The sequence below is a fragment of the Dendrobates tinctorius genome, unplaced genomic scaffold (assembly GCF_039654945.1).
Source record: "Dendrobates tinctorius isolate UK_male_01 unplaced genomic scaffold, ASM3965494v1 ptg000039l, whole genome shotgun sequence".
Taxonomy (NCBI): domain Eukaryota; kingdom Metazoa; phylum Chordata; class Amphibia; order Anura; family Dendrobatidae; genus Dendrobates; species Dendrobates tinctorius.
Genome location: NW_027361707.1, coordinates 13585190 through 13610598, shown reverse-complemented (window position 1 = coordinate 13610598; position 25409 = coordinate 13585190). Strand labels below are relative to the sequence as shown.

The 25409-nt window shown below is 44.6% G+C and overlaps 1 protein-coding gene across 5 annotated transcripts in view; it reads right to left on the bottom strand.

The window, feature by feature from the left end:
* Positions 1-25409, bottom strand: part of SLC2A9 (solute carrier family 2 member 9) — a 635276-nt gene that overhangs the window by 410201 nt on the left and 199666 nt on the right. For all 5 annotated transcript variants that reach the window (XM_073574480.1, XM_073574478.1, XM_073574481.1 and 2 more), the window contains 2 exons: positions 16065-16225; positions 2129-2253 (listed from right to left, as the gene is read on the bottom strand). In XM_073574480.1, the coding sequence (XP_073430581.1) occupies positions 2129-2253; positions 16065-16225 (286 nt within the window). The remainder of the gene's footprint in view (positions 1-2128; positions 2254-16064; positions 16226-25409) is intronic.

The window sequence follows — 25409 nt, the reverse complement described above, 5'->3', positions numbered from 1 at the left end:
ATCTAATGTGTATGATCTGTGGTGTAGTGACCACTATGTCCGCTAGGGGGCGCTTTGTGGGTGTCCCAGGACGGGTGTACAGGCACATTCAGTGTGGTAACAGGAGCAGGGTCCTAAATGGCCATTATGGGTCTCAAGGTGGGTGGCCTTGGGATGCAGGCTCCAGGGTGTATTGATCAGCAGAGGTACTGCTGATATTTCTGTTACACTGTGTCAGGGAAGCCTGTGTGTGTCTGTGTACAATAGAACCTTTAGTGATGTCATAGCCATGTGATCACCTGTGGGTGTGGTTACAGGGCTATGTAATTGAGGTGTTTGGCACATGTGGGGGAGTGTGAGGGAGTCTGTCTGAGTGTGGACAGACTTCCATGCATCCAGGTGGGACACTACAGAAAGTGTATATGGGGAGGACTACAGCTCCCAGCATGTGCTGAGACTCTCGGTCCGAGTCTCCAACCACGGACGTTTTGTGTTCCTTTGCCTGAGCTGAAGGTTGCTTTTCAGTGTTACGCTGCCTTGTGGGTTTATGAAGTGAATAAACCACATGAACTTTGGGAAGAACCTGTCTCATGATTGTCTCCCGCTGCACTTGAGCGAGTCACATCCCTACTATTGGTGACAGACTGCGGGCAGTGCCTCGCAGAAGCACGTGTGGCAGTGCTGGCGATTCTGGGCCAGGAGAGCAGACGGTCTGACAACCGTGAGTAATACTGACTGAGGTCAGAGAAAGTGACTGTATTAAAATTTGTGGGATACCTCTACCTCTGAGGAGAAGAGGCATCCGAGAACCTGTGTGGCCGACACAGGTAACAGACAGGAGTCTGTGTTGCACTGACCAGGGTCAGTGAGAGACTGTGTTCCTGGAGGGGTCAGTGAGCAAGGTCCTGGAGGGTCAGTGTTGGGAGATTCTGGGAGAGGAATCGGATCCCTGGAACACGTGATATGACCTTGGACCTGGTGAGGCGTGAGTGTTGGGCAGTCTCAGGCAGAGACGGATGTCCTGAAGAGCACCCGCTGAGCCCCTGGACCTGGGAGGCCGGTGTGTTGGGAGACCCTGGGAGGAGGGTGAGTAACAGGAAGATACACAAAAACCTGTGGGATCGTTCTAATGTCTATAAGTACAACAAGTGTGAAAAACATTAGATGAAATTACAAAGGGCAGTACAGTGGCTCACTGGTTAGCATTGCAGCGCTGGGTCCTGGGTTCGAATACCACCAAGGACAACATCTGCAAGGAGTTTGTATGTTCTCCCCGTGTTTGCGTGGGTTTCCGCCGGGTACTCTGGTTTCCTCCCACATTCCAAAGACATACCGATAGGGAATTTAGATTGTGAGCCTGATCGGGGACAGTGATGATAATGTGGGCAAACTGTAAAGTGCTGCGGAATAAGTTAGCGCTATATAAAAATAAAGATTATTATTATTACATGCACTGTATAACTTCACTGTTTAGCCGGATGGACTGATGGTATGCAGTAGCAATGTTGCTAAGCTTCAGTTCTGCAAAATCCAGTGATCATGCCGAAAATGCCACTCAATATTAAGCACAATTATTTATGTAGAACCTTAAAAATCAAACTTTCTTAAAAAACAGGAAAAATGCTGTTTGTGTATTAGGGTGGTATCATATTAGCTTTTCAGGGCGCAGCGACGGCCTGCGCACGGCCACTGCTAAGCCCCACCCCCTGCCGCACTTCCTCCGGTAGCCCCGCCTACGGGCGCATGATGCTGCATGCGTCCTGCGTCCCTATCTTTATCACTGGGGATGCAGGCCATGCGCAGTAAGCGTTTGGCGTCGCATGCGTCCTTTTGACGGTACGCCGAGCGCAACCAAATTGCAACAGGTTGCGTTTGGCGCTGGTCGGCGCACCGTTAAAAGGACGCATGCACCGCCAAACGCATACTGCGCACGGCCTGCGTTCCCAGTGATAAAGATATGGGACGCATGCAGCGTCATGCGCCCGTAGGTGGAGCTACCGGAGGAGGCGCGGCAGGGGGCGGGGTTTAGCGGCAGTCGTGCGCAGCCCGTCGCTTCGCCCTGAAACTCTAATGTGAAACCACCCTTACAGTGTCTGATCACTCACTAACCACTATACAATATAGACAGATGACACATTTTTTACTGTACCTCCATCAACTCCAATCATAAAGCGACCAATAATCACCATTTCTGGAACCTGTGCTATATTCGCTAACGATATCAGCAATGCTGCTACAAGTGCAAATAGGTTGTTGATGAGTAATGTTTTTTTTCTGCAACAAAAAAGAACAAAAGTAATATGTTAATAAGTAGGGAAACTTTTTTTTCATAACTCAGTACTGCAGGGGAAGATTAGAAACTTTAGAATACAGTAGATCCAATTACAAAAAATGCATAAAGTAGAGAGAAAGAAGGAGGAGGAAGTTGCTTGAGAGAGAGACAAAGCGAGACACACACAGACCGTGTTGCAGCTTATATTAAGTGCGGTGTCTAATCTGAAAGCTGGACGCACAGTTACACTGCTCATTACTGCTGTGTTATTTTGGGGGAATGTGCTAAAGAAACAAATTGGAATAGGATCCCCTTTGGTCTGTGTGAGGGAAAACCTCATCCTTTTGTGTGTCCTTAATTTGGCCTCATTCTTCCCGTCTGAATCGTTGAATTATGTTTTAGTCTGAATTTGTTTGTATATCTACTAACAGCATTGTAAAGTGCAAAGGAATAAATGATGGTGCTATATGGATAAAAAATATTATCACAAAAATTTCTATAACATTATAACTAATAACATGTTTATGAATTGCTAATTTATTTCTAATTAGAAAAGAATAAATCACCCAAAGTTTGGCTCACAGAACCATCAAAAGTTAGGTTGCAAATAGTCAACAGGGTAGCAAAAAAAGTGTGAGAAAAAAAACGAACATTCACTGCCAAAGATGTGAGAAGAATCAAATATGAAGCCACTAGGAAGCCATTATCCTCCAGAGCTGTCATATTCCAGATCTGCTACCTCCCTGGAGACCCAGAAGTACAAGGTGTTCTGTGCTCAGAGACATGGCCGAGGTGAGGAGGCTGAGCTCAGCCACCAATGAGCAAGACACAGAAGTACAAGGCGTTCTGTGCTCAGAGACATGTGTTATGAATGGGTCACTGAGGAGGATGGCAGGATCAGGCTAAGCCACCAGAAAACCAGAGAGGTTGGTAACTAAGCGGATTGCAGACCCCTGATCCTATCCACACAACTAGCAGTAGCCATGGAGCGTACCTACGATGCCCTAGTCGCCTCGGCACAGCCGAAGAGCTAACTAAGGCTAAAGCAAGAAATGTAAAATCTAGACTGCCCCGGAGCAGACCCCAAAAGGAATATATAGCCCCCAAACATATATTGTCGGTGAGACAAGATGAAACACAAACGCAGGCAGAAAAATAGACTGAGTAAATAATGGGGCCAAAATTGACTAGATAGGATAGGAAAGGAAAGACACTGTCTGCAATCACGCAAAAACCCTGAAAAATCCAACACGTCTGATGTAAAAAAAAAACATTGAAGTCACACGACTTTGTCTCCACTATATCAGCACTCTGGTATGAACTAGAAGCAAAGCAAAAGAGACCAATATAACAGGGGACTGAACAAACTGACACAGGCTGTAACATATGGAGCAGTGGTCCAGCACAGCCCCCAGAGTAGCAAGCTGAACCCGCACAACAAGCACAGAGAGACAAAAACAGATCAGATGCAAAGGATTAGCAAATGAGCACTTAGCTGAACAATGCAGGATCAGGGCAGGAGACATCAGACCTCAGAATGCACAGGAAAGCAATCACCAGCAGGGATTGAAGGAAGTCTTCAGACATAAATACTTCAATCAGTAACCCCAGACCTCCAATCGTCATCATCATCATCTGGTGGCAGACCTCTGTCAATCTGGCCAGCTCCACTACCTCCAGTAACCACCGGAAGGAGCAGGGGGAGCTTCAGCTCAGAAGTCTGAGCCAGGGAATTCACAACAGTACCCCCCAACTGTTGAGGAGGGATCACCGAACCCTCATCCACGTCACCAGGTCAATCAGGATGGGCCCGGTGAAAGGCACAAATCAATCTCTTGGCATGGATGTCAGCAACAGAGACCCAAGAATTATCCTCCTGGCCATAACCCTTCCACTTGACCAAGTACTGAAGTCTCCGTCTGGCCAGATGAGAATCCAATATCTCCTCTACTCCAAATTACCCTTAACCAGTACAGGGTCAGGGGGTGCCGCCATGGGAACTACTGGCTCCACAAACCTTTTCAACAAAGATTTATGAAAAACGTTATGAATCTTAAAATGTAACTGGAAGAGCCAAATGGAAAGAAACGGGGTTAAGGATTCCAAAAATCTTATAAGGTCCAATAAACCTTGGCTTGAATTTTGGTGATGCAACCTACATGGGAATATTTTTTGAGGACAACCAAATCTTATCACCTACTTTAAACCGGGGACCAATGGTCCTATGCCGGTTGGAAAACCTTTGGGCCTTTTCCTGAGAGTGGGACAACTTATCCATTACTTCGCCCAAATCTGCTGCGTTCTCTCTACCACAGAATCCACACCTGGGCAGGCACAAGCTTCCACCTGCCCTGAAGAAAATCGAGGATGAAACCCAAAGTTACAAAAGAAAGGAGACATCAAAGTGGCAGAACTATCCCTATTGTTTAGTACAAATTCGGCCAATGGCAAAAATGAGACCCAATCATCCTGATTAGCAGATATAAAACATCTCAAATAGGACTCCAAAGTCTGGTATGTTCTCTCAGTCTACCAATTGGTCTGAGGATGAAACGCGGAGGAGAAAGATAACTGAATTCCCAGTTTGGAACAAAAAGCTCTCCAAAATCTGGAAACAAATTCGACTCCTCTGTCCGACACAATGTTCTCAGGAATCCCGTGCAGAGGAACCACTTGTTGCAAAAACACGGGCACCAACTCAGAAGAAGATGGCAACTTTGGGAGTGGTACAAGATGGACCATCTTAGAAAATCTATCACAGATCACCCAAATAACAGTCATTCTCTGAGAGACAGGGAGATCAGAGATAAAATCCATTGAGATATGGGTGCACAGCCTCCTGGGCACTGGCAGGGGCATCAACAAACCACTGGCACGAGAACAGGGCTAGGACCGAGAACAAGTCCCACAGGACTGCACAAAATTCCTGACATCACGAGATAAGGCAGGCCACCAAAAAGACCGACTCACCAAATCTCTGGTACCAAAGATACCTGGATGACCAGCCAACGCAGAGCAATGAATTTCAGACATTACTCTTTTCCTCCACTGGTCAGGGACATACAATTTTCCCATAGGGCATCATTCAGGTTTATCCTCCTGGAATTCTTCCAGGGCACGTCTCAAATCAGGAGAGATGGCAGAAAGAACTACATCCTCATTTAGAATGGTAGTAGGCTTGGTCACATCAAGAGAATCAGCAAAGAAACTCCTGGAAAGGATGTCCGCCTTAACATTCTTAGTGCCCGGAATAAAGAAGACCACAAAATTAAAATGCATGAAAAACAAGGCCCACCTAGCCTGTCTAGGATTCAAGCGTTTGGCTGATTCAAGATAAATCAAATTCTTGTGGTCGGTGAGGTCCACAACTTGATGTCTAGCTCCCACCAACCAATGTCTCCACTCTTCAAATGCACATTTCATGGCCAAAAATTCCCGATTCCCCATGTCATAGTTACGTTCAGATGGGGAAAATTTTCGAGTAAAAAAAGGCACAGGGATTCATCTTAGAAGTTTCCGGATCTCTTTGGGAGAAAACTGCTTCTGCACCAATCTCAGAAGCATCTATTTCCACCTGAAATGGCAGTGAGACATCAGGTTGCCGTAGAACCGGAACAGAAGTGAATCTCCGCTTAAGCTCCTGAAATGCCGAGACTGCCTCTGGAGACCAATTCACCACATCGGCGCCCTTTTTGGTCAAATCAGTCAGTGGTTTAACAATACCAGAAAAATTACTTATAAATTTACGGTAGAAATTAGCAAAACCCAAAAACTTCTGGAGAGCCTTCAAAGAAGTGGGCTGAACCCTCCTAAATGGCCTGTGCCTTGGCCGGGTCTATTTCAATAGCAGATGGGGACAAAATGAATCCCAAAAAAGAAATCCTCTGTACACCAAAGAGACACTTCGATCCCTTAACATACAGAGTATTTTCCCTCAAAATGCGGAACACAGTCCGGACATGTTCCACATGAGAATCCCAATCACTGGAAAAGATCAAAATATCATCCAGATGAATGATCAAAAACTTATCCACAAAGTCCTGGAAAATATCATTCAGAAAAGATTGGAAGATGGAAGGGGCATTAGTGAGCCCAAAAGGCATCACCAGGTGCTCAAAATCTCCCTCCGGAGTATTAAACGCTGTCTTCCATTCATCCCCGTGCTTGATGCGAATAAGATAATACACCCCCTGAGTTCAAGTTTGGTATACCAAAAGGCACTTTTAACTCTGGAAAATAAATCAGAGGTAATGGGTACAGATATTTAACAGTGATTTTGTTACGGGAACGATAGTCAATACATGGCTTTAATGAGCCATCTTTCTTGGCCACAAAAAAACCCAGCACCTAAAGGTGAAGAGGATGGTCTGACCCTTCTCCAATGACTCCTTGATGTAAGATCACATAGCATCATGTTCAGGTACCGATAAGTTGAAAAGCCGACCCTTGGGAAATCTACACAATCTACACTCAATTGCACAGTCATAACTCCTATGAGGAGGCAAAGACACAGACTTACTCTCACTAAATACATCAGAAAAATCAGCCAAATAGTCAGAAATATCATGAGACTGGGGAGAGGTGGAGAAAACAGGAGTGTCACTCACTAAGAACACATTGACAACCCCAACTCACCACAGACACAGATTTCCAATCCAAAAGAGGATTATGGGTTTGCAACCAAGGAAAACCCAGAACAATAGTATCATGCAAATTGTGCAACACCAAAAATATGCAATTCTCTTGGTGGTCCGGGGCGACCCGCATTATCACCTGGGTCCAAAACTGGGGTTTATTCTCCGCCAAAGGAATAGCATCAATACCCCTCAAAGGGATAGGTGTCGTCAGGGGTATCATGGGAAAACCACAACGCTTGGCAAAGTCAAAATCAATCAGATTCAAAGCTGCTCCTGAATCAACAAAAGCCTGAGCGGAAAATGTAGACAAGGAGCAGATCAAGGTAATCGCCAAAAGGAACTTAGGCTGCACACTGCCCACCTCAAATGTGTGAGCAAAACACTTTTCTCGTTTAGGGCAGACAGAAATAGTATGAGAGGCGTCCCCACAAAAAAAAACAACTTATTACGCCTTCTAAACTCCTGACGTTGTGCCCTAGACAAAACCCTATCGCATTGCATGGGTTCAGAAGTTCGTTCGAAATGCGGCAACGCCTCTCATGTAGTTTTACGTTCACGTAAACGCCGATCAATTTGAATGGCAAATGACATAGAGTCGTGAAGACCAGAGGGGACAGGAAATCCCACCATAACATTCTTTACGGTTTCTGCCAGTCCCTTCGAAAAGAAAGCTGCTAGGGCATCGTCATTCAATTTAGTAAGGCCCGCCCACTTTTGGAATTTTTGACAATATAACTCTGCAGAATCCTGACCCTGGTTCAAGGCCAATAAAGTTTTCTCAGCTTGATCAATAGCATTAGGTTCATCATACAACAACCCCAAGGCTTGAAAAAATGCATCCACATTAGCCAGAATAGGATCTCCGGGTGTCAAAGAAAAAGCCCAATCTTGGGGATCGCCGCGCAGCAGGGAGATGACAATTTTAACCTGCTGCACAGAGCTCCCCGATGTGTTAGGTTTCAAAGCAAAAAATAGTTTACAATTATTCTTAAAATTCAAAACTTTAGACCGATCCCCAGAAAACACATCAGGAATAGGGATTTTTGGTTCAACAGCAGATGATTGAGCGAGATAGGCAAAAATTCCCCGCACTTCAGCAGCGAGCTGCTCAACTCGATCGGACAATTGCCTAGTCTCCATTTAGACAAAAAAATCCTCCAATGGCCCCACAATTCTTTCCTTCTTTGGAGTACCCTAGAGTCTACAGTAAGGTTGGTGATTCTGTTACAAATGGGTCACCAAGGAGGATGGCAGGAACAGACTAAGCCACCAGAAAACCAGAGAGGTTAGTAACTAAGTGGATTGCAGACCTCTGATCCTATCCACACAACTAGCAGTAGCCGTGGAGCGTACCTACGATGCCCTAGACACCTCAGCACAGCCGGAGAGCTAACTTAGCCTAAAGCAAGAAAGATGAAATCTAAACTGCCCCGGAGCAGACCCCAAAAGGAATAGATAGCCCCCAAACATATATTGTCGGTGAGACAAGATGAAACACAAACGCAGGCAGAAAAATAGACTGAGCAAATGATGGGGCCCAAACTGACTAGATAGGATAGGAAAGGAAAGACACTGTCTGCAATCACACAAAAGCCCTGAAAAATCCAACACGTCTGATGTACAAAAAAACATTGAAGTCACACGACTTCATCCCCACTATATTAGAACTCTGGTATGAACTAGAAGCAAAGCAAAAGAGACCAATATAACAGGGGACTGAACAAACTGACACAGGCTGTAACATATGGAGCGGTGGTCCAGCACAGCCCCCAGAGGAGCAAGCTGAACCCGCACAACAAGCAGAGAGAGACAAAAACAGATCAGATGCAAAGGATTAGCAAATGGGCACATAGCTGAACAATTCAGGATCAGGGCAGGAGACATCAGACCTCAGAATGCACAGGAAAGCAATCACCAGCAGGGATTGAAGGAAGCCTACAGACTTAAATACTCCAATCAGTAACCCCAGACCTCCAATCGTCATCATCATCATCAGGTGGCAGACCTCTGTCAATCTGGCCAGCTCCATTACCTCCAGTAACCACTGGAGGGAGCAGGGGGAGCTTTGGCTCAGAAGTCTGAGCCAGGGAATTCACAACAGATGTGGCCGAGGTGAGGAGGCTGAGCTCAGCCACCAATGAGCAAGACACAGAAGTACAAGGTGTTCTGTGCTCAGAGACATGGCCGAGGTGAGGAGTCTGAGCCCCGACCACCAATTATTTAAAACATGTGCTGGACATAGCAGTAGATATATATTCGTTAAAAGAGGGAGGTGTATAATATTTCATATATAGTAGGTGATATATATCTGCATAGAGGATGAATGGCAGACCATTCGGAGAGTTTGTGAAAACCAATAGAAAGAAGCTGAACATGTGGTCAAGGAAAGATTGGAACAGTTATATTAAGATAAAATACCTTTATTAAGACAAGAATTGGTAAGTGGTAACACCACAACAAAGCGTGCCCACAGAATTAATAAAAAGAAAACATAATTACATTCAGTAAAATTTTTAAGAATAAAAAAGCAAAAATCACTACGTAAGGATGGTTTCTTACTTGCGCTCAGGAGGGCTGCGGATGGCAGCCTACTTTATCCTTTCATCCTCTGTGAAGCTCCGCCCATGCTCCGCCTACTGCCGCATGCGTCCTGCATTTCCCTGCATACCTATCTTTAACATTGGGTATGCAGGGACAGCGTGTGCGGAGCTTCACAGAGGAAGAAAGTAGGAAGTATGCTGCCATCCGCAGCCCTCCTGAATGCATATCTGAACCTAGGCTAAGGTATATGCCAAATACATATATGGACGGAGGTCGAAACGCACGTCGGGGTGTGTGTCGCACCAGCATCCACTACCCACCAGGTAATCCCATCCTCCTCTCTCACCTTTTCAAAGTCCTGCAGTGACCTCACTCCTCTGTACACAATAGCATTTCACTGCTTCCATTTCATATTTCTAGGTACTGGGTGAATATCTAGGTCAGTACCCTGAGTCTAGGTTTCTAGGTCAATATCTATTGCAGAATTTAGAGGGTTAAACTGCTTGGAACAATGCGGGCACCGCTCCTGGGAGTCAGTCCCGGTTAACAGGTGTGATATTAGCTGAGTACCCGGTGGTGTTTAGATGCTATTAGAGGCATTTTAATCATGTGATTATCGTGTGAATGTATGAATTGCAAATCAAATTTTGGGGTAAAGTCCGTGAAGTTGGTGGGTTCAAATTTCAAAATATCTTTCAGTACATTTTTAACCCGAAAAAATATCAAATTGGATTATTTTTAATAATTTCAGGCTATAGCAGTACACCACCTCCATCTTGCTGGCGTCTGAGGGGTCTAGTTTCCAGTCTGTGCCCTTTACTGATCCAAACACATGATCATCCAACACAGTCCATCAAGAGTCGCTCTCATCTCATTAGTTCCTAAAACCTTTGAAAAATCTGTTTTCAACCCCCTCAGGCTAGTTTCACACTTGCTTTTTTTTGCAGCGCGTTTTTCCCGCAAAAAAACGCATTGAAAAAACGCATACATAAGCATACAACTGCTGCGTTTTTTTCAAGCATTTTTATGAGCATGCATGAAAAAAACGCAGCGTTTTTATGCGTTTGTATGCGTTTTTAGCGCGTTTTTACCGCGTTTGCGTTTTTTTCCAACATTTTTAGGTGGCCCCTCACACTACCCAAACCATGACTTTACTAACCCTAACCCTGACCCTAACCCTAACCCTAACCCTGACCCTAACCCTAACCCTAACCCTGACCCTAACCCTTAACCAAATCATACTTAACCCTAACCCAAACCCTAAACCCTAACTAACCCTAACCCTAACCCTGACCCTAACCCTAACCCTAACCCTAACCCTAACCCTGACCCTAACCCTAACCCTGACCCTAACCCTTCACAAAACCATACTTAACCCTAACCCTGACCCTAACCCTAACCCTAACCCTGACCCTAACCCTTAACCAAACCATACTTAACCCTAATCCTGACCCTAACCCTGACCCTAACCCTAACCCTAACCCTGACCCTAACCCTTAACAAAACCATACTTAACCCTAATCCTGACCCTAACCCTGACCCTAACCCTTAACAAAACCATACTTAACCCTAACCCTGACCCTAACCCTAACCCTGACCCTAACCCTAACCCTAACCCTGACCCTAACCCTAACCCTAACCCTAACCCTGACCCTAACCCTTAACCAAACCATACTTAACCCTAATCCTGACCCTAACCCTGACCCTAATCCTTAACAAAACCATACTTAACCCTAACCCTGACCCTAACCCTAACCCTGACCCTAACCCTAACCCTAACCCTGACCCTAACCCTAACCCTAACCCTAACCCTGACCCTAACCCTTAACAAAACCATACTTAACCCTAATCCTGACCCTAACCCTGACCCTAACCCTTAACCAAACCATACTTAACCCTAACCCTGACCCAAAACCCAACCCTAACCCTGACCCTGACCCTAACCCTAACCCTAAACCCCCTTAACTAACCCTAACTCTAACCCAAACCCCTAAATTCCATGGTTAAAAAAAAAAAACGCATATGCAAAAAAACGCTTACATGAGCATGCCAGTGCGCACATATGCGCATCCATAGGCTATAATGGCCATTTTTAGCGCAAAACGTGCGCATATGTGCGCATGCGCTTTTTTGCAGGGCCAAAAAATGCAACATGATGCGTCTGGAAAATCCAATCGCACACCCCAAAAAAACGCAGCGCATGAAAATCGCATACATGCGCTTACAAGCGCGCAGGTATGCGCACCCATGTTAAATATAGGGGAAAAAACGCATGCGCAGGTTAGCGTTTTTTTCCAGCGCTAAAAAACGCAAATGTGAAACCAGCCTCACCTTGGCCACTGAATCTCTGAGCACTGAACACCTTGTACTTCTGTGTCTTGCTCAGCTGTGGTGGGTTTCTCCTCACCTCGGCCATGGCTCTGAGCACCTTATTTTTCTGTGTCTTGCTCATTTGTGGCCGGAAACCAAAAGAAGCCAAACATGTGGTCAAGGAATCATTGGAATAGTTATAAAGGGATAAAATACCTTTATTGAGACAAGAATTGGTAAGTAGGCTGAGCCCAACCACCAATAAGCAAAATATAAAGTAAAAAAAGAAAAACTGAAAAAATATTTTTTTTAAAAATCCTGATACATATACATATATGTATATCTAATATATAAAGCTGAATGCGTGTGTGTGTGCGTGTGTATGTTTGTATGTATGTACGTGTGTATGTCCAGGATTGGCATCTGCACCGTCGCAGCTACAGCCACAAAATTTTGCACAGTCACACGTCTGGACCCCGAGAGCTTCATAGGCTATGTTTTGAGGTGAAATTTTAACCCCGCGCATTCCAATTCACCAAACAATTTTGCCCCTAGGTACATAATGGGGAAAAAGTGTATGTATGTATGTATGTGTGTGTATGTCCAGGATTAGCATCTGCCAATCGCAGCTACAATCGCCAATCGCAGCTACAGTGACAAAATTTTGCACAGTCACACATCTGGACCCCGAGAGCGTCCTAGGCTATGTTGTGAGGCAAAATTTTAACCCCGCGCATTCCAATTCACCAAACAATTTGGCCTATTATTCTTATTATTTCTATGGTGTTATCGTCCTTCTGTAAAGCTGGAAATAACACAATTTATTACCGTACCAACACAGACCACCCTCTGACGCAGACTGCAGGGGGAGCCCAGTATCACACAGGATAGGATTAGATATACGGCTCAGCAGTCAGTATCACACAGGAGAGGATTAGATACACAGCTCAGCAGTCAGTATCACACAGGATAGGATTAGATACATAGCTCAGCAGTCAGTATCACACAGGATAGAAATAGATACACTGCTCAGCACACAGTATCACACAGGATAGGATTAGATACACAGCTCAGCACACAGTATCACACAGGATAGGGTTAGATACATGGCTCAGCAGATGGTATCACACAGGATAGGATTAGATACACTGCTCAGCAGTCAGCATCACACAGGATAGGATTAGATACACGGCTCAGCAGTCAGTATCACACAGGATAAGATTAGATACACTGCTCAGCAGTCAGTATCACACGATAGGATTGGGTACACGGCTCAGCAGATGGTATCACACAGGATAGGGTTAGATACACGGCTCAGCAGATGGTATCACACAGGATAGGATTAGATACACTGCTCAGCAGTCTGTATCACACAGGATAGGATTAGATACACGGCTAAGCAGTCAGTAACACACAATAGGATTAGAAACACAGCTCAGAAGAAAGTATCACACAGGAGAGGATTAGGTACACAGCTCAGCAGACATTATCACACAGGATAGGATTAGATACACAGCTCAGAAACAGGATGTGCCAAAGGAGAGGACAATTTCATTCCAAGAATTCCACTCATTCCATCTGATTTGTGTTTTGATTTTAAACACCTCCAGTTTCCAGTTCAACTATTTGCAATGTCCATTAACAATGCTCAGGGACAGGCCTTGAAAGTAGTAGGGATCGATTTGCAATCTCCAAGCTTTTCTCTTGGTCAACTTTACGTGATCTGTTCAAGAGTTGGAACTGCCAAAAATCTGTTCATCTTTGCACCGAAAGGAAAAACCAAAAATCTTGAATGAGTTGAAAATAAAATACTATCAATACTTGGGTAATCATTTAGTTGATTTGTGTTGCAAATCTGTAGTGTTGAATATATGATGTGAAATGTTTTTATGTGCAATATAATCATTATAACTTGTTATAACTAACCACAGTTGGTTACTATGCCCAGGCAACGCCGCGCTCTTCAGCTATATATATATATATATATATATACTAGCTGAAGAGCCCGGCGCTGCCTGGGCATATTAACTGTGGTAAGTTATAACAAATTATAATTATCCTCCATCCCATAGTCCCGTGCCCATATACCCATTATACATATCCACTATATATATATATATATATATATATATATATATATATATATATATATAGTGCCCATAAATTAGTATTTTTATTTTAAAAAGTAAATAAATAAAAGTAAACAAAAAAAAGTACACATATTTGGAATTGCCGCAACCAGAACAGCCATTCACGTAGAACTGTCCCATACACGTGGCAAAAAAAGATGCTTTTTCATCATACTGCCAAACAAAATGTGGAACAAAACATGATCAAAAAGACAAATGTAAATAAAAATATTATCACTGAAAATGTCATCTTGTTCCGCAAAAAATAAGCTGCCATACAGATCCATCAGTCAAAAAATAGGAAACAATAAAAATATTATAGCTCTCAGAATACAGTGATGAAAAAATACATACGTTTTCTATAAAATAGTTTTTATTAAGTAAAAGCATCAAAACATAAAAAACTATATAAATGTGGCATCGCTGTAATCATACTTACCCAAAGAGTAAAGCTGCTTCATCAGTTTTCCTCCACATTAGGAGTATTGGTGTAGTCAAGAGAAATTGCACAACAAATTGCATGGTGCATTTTCCCCGCTACCCTTGTGAAAATACAAAATTTGAGGATAAAAGAACATTTTTGTGGGAAAAATGTGATTTTTCATGGCTCTACATTTTAAACTTCAGTGAAGCACCTGAGGGGTTCAGTGTGCTCCTTACACACCTAGATAAGTTCCTTGAGGGGTCTAGTTTCCAAAATAATGTAATTTGGTGGGGTTCCACTGTATAGACACACAAGGGGCTCTCCAAACGCGACATGGTGACCAATAACGATTCCAGCAAATTAGATGTTCAAAAAATCAAATGGCACTCCTTCCCTTCCAAACCCTGTCATTCGCCCAATCAGTAGTTTTCCTCTACATATTGGATATCTGCATGCTCAGGATAAATTGCGCAACAAATTGTACAGTGCATTTTCTCCTGTTAACCTTGTGAAATTAAAAAGGTTTGGGGCTAAATTAAATTTTTGTAAAAAAAAATAAATAAAATGTTAATCTTTTCCTTCCACATTCCATTAATTCCTATGAGGCACCAGATGGGTTAATAAACTTCTTGAATGTGGTTTTGAGCACCTTGAGAGGTACAATTTGTAGAATGATGTCACTGATGGGAATTTTCTGTCACATAGGTCCCTCAAAGTGACTTTAAATGTGATGTGGTCCCGAAAAAAGTGGTTTTGTAAATTTTGTTGGAAAAATGAGAAATAGCTGATTAACTTTTAACCCTTCTAACTTTCCAAGAAAAAAAAAATTATGTTTAAAAAATGATGCAGATGTAAATTAGACATGTGGTAAATGTTATTGATTAACTATTTTATGTGGCACAAACCCCTGGTTTAAGGGCATAGGAATTAAAAGTTTGAAAATTGCAAAAAAAATTTTTTTTTCAAATTTCTGATATATTCATAAATAAATGCAAGTCATAGCCAACAAATTTTACAATTATTGTGAAGTACAATATGTCATGAGAAAATTATCTCATAATAACTGGGATCCGTTGAAGCGTTCCAGAGTTATTACCTCATAAAGTGACACTAGTCAGAATTTTAAAATTTGGCCTGGTCATTCAGGTGAAAACGGGCTTCAGGATGAAAGGGTTAAATGCCTCTGTCGATCTATGACAGCAGCATTTAATGAGCACCGGCAGGGGGGAGTGTCATTTTATGAGTCTAGGGGCACACCTATGACGTAATTATGAGGCATAAAAGGTTCCATTTGTTGTGCATCCAACAAACAAGTTAAACCTTTTTGGGTCCACAGGAGGACCTTCGTCAGAACTAACTGGTTCAGTAGAATAGATGAGGAGTTTCTACATTCCACTATAGGTATCTTGTTGCGTATTGTATTGTTGTGTATTGATATTCCAAAAGAGGATTTCGATGCCTGGATGTCAGAGAAGATTCCATGCGGTACAGCCCGTTGTCGTGTGTGATCAATAACGCTGTAAATCAGTGATGTGTATGTCCGATAGGGTACAATTGTGGCAATTGAGGAGAACCCCCCAGTGGATTACCTGGATGCCGGAGTAAAACCCGTGCTGGACAGCGTATTTCTACCTCAGACCAATGTACAATATTTGGATGAGCGGTCTAAGACTTTTTCTATAGTTATATTATATGACTCTTATTTGTGGTGCTCATAACTTCTCTATACCACAATCTATGTGAGAGTATATGTTGAACAAAAAATCACTTACCTTCCTAAGGTATTCACCATTGGTATCACAATGAGAGCCCCTAGGAGACCGCCAATGGCAAAGATCGATACAGTAACGGACCACATTATGGATACCGTGTTGCCGCTTACGACGTAATTATATCGCGAGGACCAGCTCTCGTTGTATAGTTGCCTTATGTACTGTAGATAAAAAAAATTATAAATATTATAATATATCAAAAAGAATTAAAAGAGGCATTCCCAACTTGGACATTTACCTTTGTTTTAATAATTTTAAAGCATGTCCCCAGGATATTTTTTTATTTTACCGATTGAGTAGTGCGCCTAACTTAAGGTTCCCGACCCTAGTATTATACTCACTCTACAGCGTTGTCACTTTTAATCACCCCGGTCTAGTCGGCGTCCAGCAGTTTGTGACCTGCCGGATCGCTCCAGTGTTTCGAACGGGCTGGAGGTCACAACTTAATATAAGTCTATGAATTCCTCGTTTTGACTCTCACAGACTTGCATTGAGATCTTGAGATGTAACTTTTGATTTTAGGTCAGTTAGAAGTTGGGGTCACATGATGGTGCCGTGGGGCTCGAGCAGCACCAAAAATAGGTGAAGACGGCTGAGGTCTGAGTATAAGACCGGGAGCAGGGACCTTTCATTAGAAGCACCATTCCAGTGTGGAAAAATAAACATGCTGGAGTGGTGCTTTAAGACCATTTATCATATCTGAAATGAGATCAAGTTGTTGAAAAGTACAGGAACCTGTTAAAGGGAATCTGTCACCCCATTTTTGGACTATCAGATACCGACACCGCCATCAGGGGCTTATCTACAGCATTCTGTAATGCTTTAGATAAGCCCCCGATGTAACCTGAAAGAGAAGAAAAACGAGTTAGATTATATTCACCCCGGGTCCGGTTTGGGTCCGGAGGGTGTCACGGTCCGGTCCAGCTTCCCAGCTTGTAGCAATGACGTCCTCTTTGCTTCTCGTCGCGGACCTCTGTGACCTGGTCCGGCGCCTGCGCACTGCAGTACTCTGCTCTGCCCTCAACAGGGTAGAGCAGTGCACCTGCACCGAAGCCACGATGGGAAGCAAATAAGAGGACGTCATCGCTACAAGATAGGAGGCGCCGGAACTGGACCGGACAGCGACACCCATCGGACCCAAATCGGACCTGGATCGCCCCTGGGTGAGTATAATATAACTCGCTTTTCTTCTCTTTCAGGTTACGTCGGGGGTTTATCTACAGCATTACAGAATGCTGTAGATAAGCCCCTGATGGCAGTGTCGGCAGCTGGTCCAAAAATGGAGTGACAGATTCCCTTTAAATGGAAAAAATCTGGTCACCACCAAAAGGTACCTACTGCATACTATTTTTTTTTTTTAAGAAGAACCTATAGAGGTATAACAGAAAAGAGGTAATAGTTTCTACTTTTGGGGAAATGTTGACCTATACAGGGCCCTCCACATTCAATCGTTACATATTTGACTTCTACTGATATTACTGATTTAGGCTGCTCCAACTCACAAAATGCCAGTAAAGGCCTCCTAAGCTCCTGCATGATGAGTAAGTCAAGCTTTCAGATTTTTATATCTATTATTAGTATTTGTTCCATTTGTGTAGTCTGCCCTTATACAGGATATTTGCAGTCTAATGCTAATAATCAATCATGTTGAGATACTGACAGACCCAGTCTCCCGGACACCTCATCACTCAGGTAACCTCTAATTCCATGAATTTTTTTTTTTTTATTTAGCATTTCTAGCTGAGGTTGTTTTCAGCCAAATCAACAGCAACAAAGAAAATCTTCTAAATATCAGCACAAATACAACATCCGGCTCATTCATCTTACTCCGATAATACTACACTGAAAATGCCATGGGTTACATGCAAGAAATAAAAGATAATAATGTCAAGGCTACACAGAAAGAATAAAAATGTTTCGGAAAATAAAGACAACTTTGTAGTTATTTGACTCCGGCAGGCAGATGACGCCCACGCTCTTTATGATGATTGTACAGGCTGTATAATGCAAACTGCTAGGCCTGCTGTAAGAATGGAGATCAGGGAAACCGCTGATCTCTGCCATTCAACCCAAAACTGCCTGACCATATTCCCTGTGGTCCAAGGGGTATTTCCATCTCCAAGATCCTATCCCAATATGAAATAGGTATAATAATAATAATATTAGCAAATAACTTTAATTACAATTGTAGTAAAGTTTTTCTGATTTGTTTCCTTTTTTTCCTCATGTGCAAGCATTGCAGGACCTTAGGTATCTATGGTTTCGACCAATAGCAACCTACTAACTGTCACTACATCAGTGGTCGTAACCATGGATACCTAAGATCCTGCAATGTCTGCACATGAGGAAAGAGACAAATAGGCAGGGACTATTGCCTTATTCAGGCTTTACCAGTCTAGGAGTCCCACCCCTAAAAAATGGGAAAAAAATGGTTTCTGAGGCCCTCCTCTGTGTGTCTTCCAGGGTGTATTGCAGTCTCTACTTTAAATTTTTGGCAGCCCTTGCACTGAGTCTAGGAGTCCCGCTACCTAACAATTTTAACAGAAGGTGTATGAGGCCCTCCATTATGTCTAATACAGGGTGTATTGGAGTTCCTTCTAATTTTTGGGCAGTTCTTGCATTGTCTGCATAGGCTTTGTGACTTTCAGAATGCATCCTTCATAAATTAAACAGGATGTGTCTGACCTTGTCACATTCAACACATGCCCAGAAAAGGTAGTAAAATGTTAAAGTGACATCTACCATAACTACCAATGGGTGCAGCTTTATGTCATCTACTGTAGCCATAGCTGACAGGCAAACATGATGAGAGGTGGCCCAGCTTTTAAGACTATGATCACAGGTTGCGTTTTTGCTGCATTTTTTTGCAACATCTTTTCGTGACTTTTTTTCAGTACCAGCAAATGATTTCAGAAATCCCACGCACATGATTTTTTTTCCTGAATGATATAGGAAACTGCTGAGTGTTTGAAAGAGGCAGTATGTCAATTCTTTCAGCTTTTTTTCAGTTTTTATGCAGCTTTTTTCACCATTGAAATCAATGACAAAGTGCAAAAACGCAGTAAAAACGCGGTGTGAGCACAGCCTAAGGGGTGGAGGAGGCTTTCTTTTATTTTGCCTCATGTATAAGTCACTATACAGGAAAGAATGGTTCCTATAAAATCCAGCTATCTTTTGTATGGTTTATTGTCAGTCCATAAGGGTAAGTGCACACAATCAGTAAACGTCGCGGGTTTGGACGCTGCATACTTGTGCAGTGTCCAGATGTTACAGCATAGTGGATAGGATTTCAAGAAATCTCATGCCCACTATGCGTCCAGAGATGCCCGCGGCTGACTCGCGGAGACTGACATGCGGTACGTGTCTCTCCAGACCACAGCATAGTATTATAGAATGTAGTTGGAGCGCCCTCACATGCCAAGGCAGTGGGGTACTTGGTGCCGGGCCGGTTGATCTTCTCAACGGGAGTTGGCACGGCAGCGGCAACCCGGTCCATGGCCCTGGGGCTCCATTGTAAAAGGGGTTGTCTCAGTGTGCTTAGGGTGATGAAAGTTTATAAGTGATTCGTGACGCCACCTGTGATGTTCGGCAATGAAGATGTTAAGCCGACGCTGCAGACAGATCCTCTGGGACAGATGGTGGGGTGCAGCAGTGATGCTATAGCCCTCCACAGGCAGGGCTGTAGTCCCAGGGCAGTGTAGATGAAGTGACACGTAGATGATGTAGTGTCAGGCGCAGGAGATGTAGTAGTGCTGAGTAGGTTGACGCAGGAATAAGTGGAGGACACCAGGGCATGTAGTTCCAAAGCTTTACTCACAGTCTGTTGTGGTACAGGTGCCCGCATCCGTGCTGTGTCCTCCAGGTCAGGAGCTCAGTCAACCTCCAGGCAAGATGAAGTACTCCCTTCCAACACTCCGCCAACATATGTGCCTTTTCTGAACGTCTCCTCTTATAGCGCCTTTAAAATGAAGTACTCCAGCACTGAGTTACACTGGGGTTCCTCCTGTCCGATGTTCTTATGAACTCTACTTGTACGGCAGACAGCTGTAGCCTGCTTTGGGGACTCCTTGCTGCTAAGTCCCGGCTCACTATCGTTGCTGTTGTGCCGCCAAGTCTTGGGTGGGAATAAAGTGGTGACTACTTCTATTCCTCTGGTGTCTGCTGCAGGACCATTAGTATCCATACAACCTCGGGGACTGGACCCCGGCCTTGCGCTGTGAACTTGGGAAGGGTTCTCCTCTAACCCTAATCCTTAGTCCTCCTTTTCTCCTTACGTTCCGTACAATCTTTTCTTTCATATGGAGAATCAGGCTTTCGTTCTAATGTCTTTTCCCTGTGCCAGCGGACCCAGATCACTGAGGTCGGCTGCAGCACTTCCTTCATCCATCCCTCTCCCGGGGATCTTACTGACTGACTCACTTCCCTGTCAGACTCCCTCTCACCGACTGACTGAATGACTGACTAAATCCTAAACTCTTCCCGCTCTTTTGAGTGAAAACTAAACTCCACCCACCTCCCAGCAAGCTTCGTGTTCCAAGCAGGGAGCCACCAAAGGGTGCTTTGCTGCACTACTATGTTGTGTGGGATGCAGGTGTTGGAGCGTGGTCAGGTGTCTCCACCTTACCTGGATGGTGGGATACCACACCTCAGGAGGAGGTGCAGTACCTCTGTGGCGACTGAACCCTCAGGGGCGCCACATATTGGACATGGTGAATCCGCAAGGTTCCATGAACACATGCGGATTCACCCGCGTTCAATAGACGCCAGCACTTTGCACGCAGAGAACATGCGCTGAGTCCAAAGCACTGCCACTTCCAGATCGTTTTCGCATACCCTAAAAGTAAAGTAGTACTCTAAAAACATTGTTCCCAGCAGCAACCTGGGAGTCAGAGATGCGTCCAGGCATCTTCCACATGCTGTTCCCATTCCAGTTGAGTGCTGTTTCACTCCATTTCAGCATTTTTCCTGCCTTCCTGTTAGGATCAGCCGGAAAAATGCTTGAATTTCCTATTGACTTCCATTATACTTGTTACTGAATTCGAGCATCCAACCTGCTCGATTGAGCACTCAAGTTTTTTACTGCTCGTTCATCAGTAAGTATGGTAGAAATAAAGCCTCTGTCACGCCAGCTCTATTTTCCATCCAGCGCCAACCTCTCCTGTTGAGGCTGTCAGTCAAGCAGGAGGAGGAGGAGGTGGAGTTGGGCGGGTAATAGAGCTGGAGTGACAGAGGATTCAGATCTATCATAGTCATTTAGCCTTATTTGCATGTCAAGTTAAACACTGATTTCCAAGTAAAAGAGGAATAGACTGGTCATGTAGTGGCATCACTGGTTACTAGTTTTCATTTCTGGTCTTTCAAAAAGCAACATGAATATATAAATAGTTTGGCTGTGAAAACCTTCTGACAGATTCGCTTTAAGGCCATGTGCCCACGTCGCCTGGGCCAAAGCTTTTAGGGCAGATGTTGGCTGGACTGAGGAGATGCAGGGAGTTGGAGCTTCAACGACATCGGTACAGACGGGCCGGATGCTTCACCAGGGGCCACCAAACGTAGTGACTGAAGAATTCATTTCTGGGGTGAAACAGGCTGAAGAAAATGTCATTATAGTGAGGTCAAGCCAGGAAAGAACTGGGAATCAGTCTAAGACAGTCTGGTCTGGGCGTGTACTGCATAGAAGTGACAACCATCAAGGGAAAGATGAGGAAGCAAGCAAATGTTATGATGTACCAACTGTTGATGTAATGTGCAAAATCCTAAGTAAAGAAAGTGTTAAAGTTGTCTTGGAGTGTGTCTCCATTGATGGGGGTCGCCTAGACCGTTATGTCCTGGGAAGTGCCCGGGTGAAGCTGAATCTGAAGATGCAGATATGGCGAGGAGAAGAGTATTTCACGCAGGGGAAGGACTGGAAACAGCTGCTACAGTAATACAGGTCACGACTACAGTCCTGTCCCTCCCTTACACTGGCATGCAGAGTGAGGACAGCAGCACTACGGGGGAATGATTGGCAGCACGAAACAGGAAGGAAGAGGCAGTAAGGTGACCAGAGGGAGAGGGCGGGCAACTGTTCTGCAGAGCACCGACACTCGTGAATTTCTCCGTCAAAGAGTTATGTGTTCCCCAGTGTGGGACTTTTTAAAGAGAATCCTTGCACACAAAAAAAATGTTCATTTGCAACCTGTTCCATGCCAAGATCAGCAGGGGCCTGACAACTATCAGACTAACCACCACCAGCATGATCAGGCACATCATCTAAGCACCCAACTAGGTGAGCTGTACTCCTGCGTCCACAATTGGTGAGAGTAGGTGACACCACTTACTCTTCCCCTGTGCTAAGTGCTTGCCAATCCTCTATCCATGACACTTGTGCAGATACCCCCTGCCCTGCATCTGTCCTTGCACATTCTGAGACACGATCATCAGGCAATTCCAAATCTTTGTCCAAGCACAGCGTTCACCTGTCCCTACTCCAGGCCTTAGAATGAAAAACAAGTTCCCAGTCACCAACTCACAGGCCCAAGTGCTAAACTGGCACATTTCCAGGCTGCTTGCTGTGGAAATATTGCCGTACAGGCTTGTGGACACGGATGGTATCCGCCGAATCATGGTAGCAGCCATCTCTCATGTATGACAATGGCTATAACCTGGGGGTGGCTGTGAAGCTTGGCAAGCTCACACACGTATTATGCTTGGCCCACATGCTTAACTTAGTGGTTCAGCGGTTTCTGAAAACCTACCCAGATTTGCCAGAACTAATTGTCAAGGTACACTGAGTGAGCACCCATTTCCGCAAGTCAGATACACCTGCTGCCGCTCTGGCAGTGCTGCAGCAGCTCATGCAAGTGCCTGATGTGCTACAGGATTGTGAACTGGAACTCCACACTACAAATGCTGGCAAGTAGAGTTGAGCGAAACGGGTCGAACAAATTCAAAAGTCGCCGACTTTTGCCAAAGTCGGGTTTCATGAAACGAAACCCGACCTTAGCGTGAGGTCGGCCACGAGGTCGGCGACTTTAGCGCCAAAGTCGCATTTCAAAAGATGCTTTAGCGCCCTTTTGCAGCCAATCAGGAAGAACGGACACTGTGGGCAACGTGATGACATAGGCAGCGGTCACCACCATGTTGGAGAAGGGCATGCAAGTGATTGGCTTGCTTTGTGGGGCGTCACAGGGGGTATAAAAAGGGCGTGCACGCCAACCGCCATGTTACTCATGCTGATCTCAGAATAGGGAGAGCTGCTGCTGCTGCTGATTCTGTAGGGAGAGCGTTAGAGAGGCAAAAAGAAAAAAAAAACTGCTTCTGCTGATAGCACTTTTCACTGTAGTTACTGTGCAGTGAAGGGTGAAGATTTTTGCCTTTGTGCAGCAGCGCTAGTGGTGATTAGCCTGCCTTTTATGGCTAGCTGCATTGCTGTGTGCACACTGGTGTCACTGGTGTTCAAACTGCTTTTTTAAAAACAATCCAAGTTGTATTGTTTTGTCCTGGTGAGGTAGTGAGCGTTCATTTTTTCACACACCGTACAGTACAGCGGTGTACGCTCCTCACACAGTACCGTGTAACGGCTGTTATCACAGCCAAAGTGAAGCTATATATGTGTGTGACTCTGTAAGGAAAAGTCGAGGAGTTTGTCTGTTCTTACAGACCTCCACCTTATAGTTTTGTTCGTTTTTCAAACAGTTTAGTATATTTGCTGTTTGATTACATTCAAAACTAGAGAGAGACAGCGTGCGTCAGTCCGTATACAAAAACACGGAGCTTGACAATTTTACACACACCGTACAGCGGTGTACGTGCATGCTCCTCTCTCAGTACCGTGTAACGGCTGTTATCACGGCCAAATTGAAGCTATATACGTGTGCGACTCTGTAAGGAAAAGCCGAGGAGTTTGTCCGTTCTTACAGACCTACACTCCAGGGAGATTCCAATTCTGCCCAATTCTATATACACCTTGTATTTTGTCATACACTAGGCAATTTCTGCCTGTCACATTGCGGTGTAATATACACAGGGCCTGACAGAATCCAACTGTGTCCTGAAGTCTAGAGAGATTCCAATTCTCACCAGTCCTCTATACACCTTTCTTACACCATCCAGAATCTGCCTGTCACATTGCGGTGTAATATAAACAGGGCCTGACAGTATCCAACTGTGTCCTGATGTCTACAGAGATTCCAATTCTCCCCACTACTATATACACCTTGTACCTTGTTTTACAGGACCATAGAGTTGTTGGTTTTTTGGGGACATTTTCCCCAAAAATGAGGAAGCGTGGTGGAAGAGTCCGTGGAAGTGGGCGGGGGTTGGCAGCTGGTAATGATGGTGTTGGTGGTGGATCTGCTGGTAGTGGCAAAAGCAAAATAGCACCTAATGCAGGAGGTGTTTAGCCTGCATCATCGTCTGCCTCCTAAAGGCCTCGAAGGCTCCCTTTTCTGGAAGTAGGTAAACCGCTTTTAAAACCGGAGCTTCAAGAACAAATTTTGGCTTACATTGGTGACTCAGCCTCCAGCTCTATCGCCTCCTCTTCTGAAATTTTAAAAAATAAAAGCACTGAGTCATCATTGAAGGCTCATGGTCATGAACCACAACTTTCCTTGTGTCCTTCACCCCAACCAAATTCGAAGGATGCGGCAGGCCACACTACAGAGTACTCCATGGAGCTGTTTTCACATACCATCCCTGAGTTATCAAGTCAAATCGTGAATTCCCCAGTCCAAGATGAATCTGACATGGAGTGTGGGTGGCCAGCCAGGGCAGTGGGGTTAATCGGTACCGGGCCGATGTCTCACAGGGATGTGTCACGGTGGTGGTGACCCATTCCGTGGCCCTGGGCGTCCACTCAAAGGGGTGAATTACGTTTATAGGTGAATGATATGTGATGCCACCTGTGGTTTCTGATTAGATTAACCAGCGCTGCAGTGGCGCTTCTCTGGGACAGATGTTGTGGTGCAGGTAAGATGTAGAAGCCCTGCACAGGTAGGGCCGTTGTCACAGGGCAGATGAAAGAGTTGGTAGATGGTGTGCAGTGCAGGATGTAGCAGAGCCGTGCGCCAGGCGCAGGAGAAAGGGGACAGACACAGTCGTACAGTTCCTTTACCTGGACTTGGTTAATGCCGTCCAGGACCCAGAGTACAGATGGAGAAAGAGTTGGTCAGCCTGGAAGCCAATTTGGAATTCTCTCTCTGCAGATAGGTAGTGTGGCCTACGTTCTAGCGCTTATCTGAGGTACTCGCAGTGCTGAGTTCAATGAAGTTCCCCCTGTTGACTCTCTCTTGGAACTTTCTCGTATGGCAGGCAGACGTAGCCTTTTCCTTCTGGCTCCCACATGACGCTGCTGGGGCCTCCGAG